The 2,700-nt window shown below is 59.6% G+C and overlaps 1 protein-coding gene across 1 annotated transcript; it reads right to left on the bottom strand.

Moving 5' to 3' along the window:
• Window positions 1-6: 6 nt before the first annotated feature.
• MIF (macrophage migration inhibitory factor) lies at window positions 7-1,092 on the bottom strand. Its single transcript, XM_027845702.1, has 2 exons — window positions 844-1,092; window positions 7-386 (listed from the first exon to the last, which is right to left on the bottom strand). Exons 1-2 carry the CDS (start codon window positions 949-951, stop codon window positions 210-212), a joined length of 285 nt encoding a protein of 94 aa, XP_027701503.1. The 5' UTR covers window positions 952-1,092; the 3' UTR covers window positions 7-209.
• Window positions 1,093-2,700: the final 1,608 nt, after the last annotated feature.

Here is a 2,700-nt window from a genome sequence, read left to right on the forward strand (position 1 = left end):
CCCTGAGTCCTTCCCATCTCCAACCCCACCCCGTGGCCTCGGGCTAGTTTAAAGTTTAAACCGGAGAGAAGGCCCCGAGCCAAAAGGCCTTGGGGGCAGGAGTCTCTGGTCAGCCCCCCCAGCCGCCCCCAGTCACAAAGGAGGAAACTGAGGCCTAGAGAGGGGGCACTAGGTGACCCAGTGGTCCCTGGCTCCACAGCGGCCCCCTCTCACCGGTCCCCAGGTATTTTGAGGTGCTTGGTGAGCAGCTCGCAGAGCTGCTTGCTGTATGCCTTGTTCTGGGGCCCGCCGATCTTGCCGATGCTGTGCAGGCTGCAGAGGGCGCACGGGTCCGAGGAGCCCCCGAAAGCCATCAGCTGGTCGGCCGAGATGTGCACGGCAACGTACTGCGTGGGGAGGGTGGGGGGAGTCATGGGGGCCCCGGGAGGAGCCGCCACCGCCCTCCCCGCCCCGGGCCCCCTGCCCGCCATCCCGGCCTCCACGGGCCCCCCCACACCCTGCCGGGCCCCCTGCCCGCCATCCCGGCCTCCACGGGCCCCCCCACACCCTGCCGGGCCCCCTTCCCCGCCATCCCGGCCCCCGGGCCCCCTCCCCGCCATCCCGGCCTCCACGGGCCCCCCCACACCCTGCCGGGCCCCCTGCCCGCCATCCCGGCCTCCAGGGGCCCCCCCACACCCTGCCGGGCCCCCTTCCCGCCATCCCGGCCTCCACGGGCCCCCCCACACCCTGCCGGGCCCCCTTCCCCGCCATCCCGGCCCCCGGGCCCCCTCCCCGCCATCCCGGCCTCCACGGGCCCCCCCACATTCTGCCGGGCCTCCTCCCCGCCATCCCGGCCCCCCACACCTGGGCCGGCTTGCCCGTGGCCTTGGCCAGCTGCGTTGTGAGCTCGCTCAGCAGGGAGTCGGGCACCGCGGAGCGCGGCACATTGGTCTGCACCACGAAGATCGGCATCTTGGCGGCGGCTCCGGCGGGCGGCGGCGCGGGGAGGCTGGAGCGGGGCTAGGCCGAGCAGAGGCGAGCAGCGGGGCTGGGATGAGCTGAATAAACCTCTGCACGTCCGCACCCACCAAGCACCGCGACAGACCCACGTGCGGAGGGGGCGGGGCGCCGCGGCCCACGTGACTCTCAGGGGCGCGCGTGGTGGCGGGGCCGGCCCAGGAGGTGGGGTCTTGTCTAGACTCTGGAACTCCGCGCTCTCCCGCCCAGTCTCCGTGCGTGCCTGCCCTCTCGCGGCCGGGTGCACCAGCCCCGCCCCGCCGCCCTGCCCACCCCTCTTACCGCCCACCCCCTCACTCCACCGCCCCCAACCCCGCCTCTCCTGGTTCTGCTTCTCCCCCTCTCACCACTGGATCCTTCTCTGTCTCCTCCTCTGGACCCTCCTCCAGACCAGGCCCTCTCACCATGGGCATCCCCGAGGGCTCTGTCCTGGGCCATCTGCCCTTCTCCCTGTGTCCCACTGCTCTGGGTCATCTCATCAGCTCCCATAGATTGAATGACCTTCTCTATGCTGATGATTCTCAAATCTACCTGTCATGGCCTGAACTCTTTGCTGACCTCCAGACATCTCCAAGTGGATGTCAGCACAGTGGACATCTGAAACTAGACATGTTCAAAACAGAGCTTGACCTTTCTTCCCCAGCCCTCCCTGCCTCATACCTTCCCTGTCACTGTTCTCCCAGGCCCTCAGGCTCCCAGCCTCGGGGTCATCTTAAAATCCTCACTATCTCTCACTCCAGATCCAATGTGGTACCAAAGTCTGTCCATTTCACCTCTGCAGCATCTCTGGTCCATTTCACCTTTGCAGCACCTCTGGTCCATTTCACCTCTGCAGCATCTCTGGTGCATTTCACCTCTGCTGCATCTCTGGTCAATTTCATCTTTGCACTAACACTTGTCAATTACTCCCCCTCCTCTGAGGGTGGAGGGGGTGTACTAACTGCCTCAGTCTCTCCCTGCTCCAGCCCATCCTCCATTCAGCCACCAAAGTGGTTTTTTAGAACGCAGGTCTGACCATGTCATCCCCTACTCTATGATCTCCAGTAGCTCCCTAGGAGGCAAATATAAAATCCTCTCTCATCCAGTGACCCCAAAGCCTCTGTCTCTCAGCATTCTCTCTGGCTGTCCCCCATGCCTGGAATGCTCTCCCTCTGCTCCAACTACTGACCTCCCTGACTATGTCCTAACTAAAATTCTACTTCCTACAGGAAACCTTCCCTAGCCCTCAATTCCAGGGCCTTCCCTCTGTTAGTGATTTCCTATTTATCTGATGTATAGCTTGTCTTGTATCTATTTGTTTGCATGTTGTCTCCCTCATTAAATTATAAACTCATTCTCAGCAATACCATGATCCAAGACACTCCCAAAGGACTAAAGATGAAGCATACTATCCACCTCCAGAGAAAGAATTGATACTGAATGAATACAGACTGAAGCAGGCTACTTTTCACTGTCTTTCATTCTTTTTCTTTTATTTGAGTCTTCTTACATAAAATTACTAATACAGAGATGTTTGACGTAACTGCACATATATAACCTATATCTGATTGCTCACCATCTTAGGGAGGGGAGAGGGAAGGAGGGAGAGATAGAATTTGGAACTCAAAAGTTAAAAAAAAAGATGCCAAAAAATTTTAATATGTAATTAGGGGGAAAGTAAATATGTATGTGTGTGTGTGTATATATATATATATATATATATAT

This window comes from Vombatus ursinus, unplaced genomic scaffold, assembly GCF_900497805.2.
Source record: "Vombatus ursinus unplaced genomic scaffold, bare-nosed wombat genome assembly UNPS02015012.1, whole genome shotgun sequence".
NCBI lineage: Eukaryota > Metazoa > Chordata > Mammalia > Diprotodontia > Vombatidae > Vombatus > Vombatus ursinus.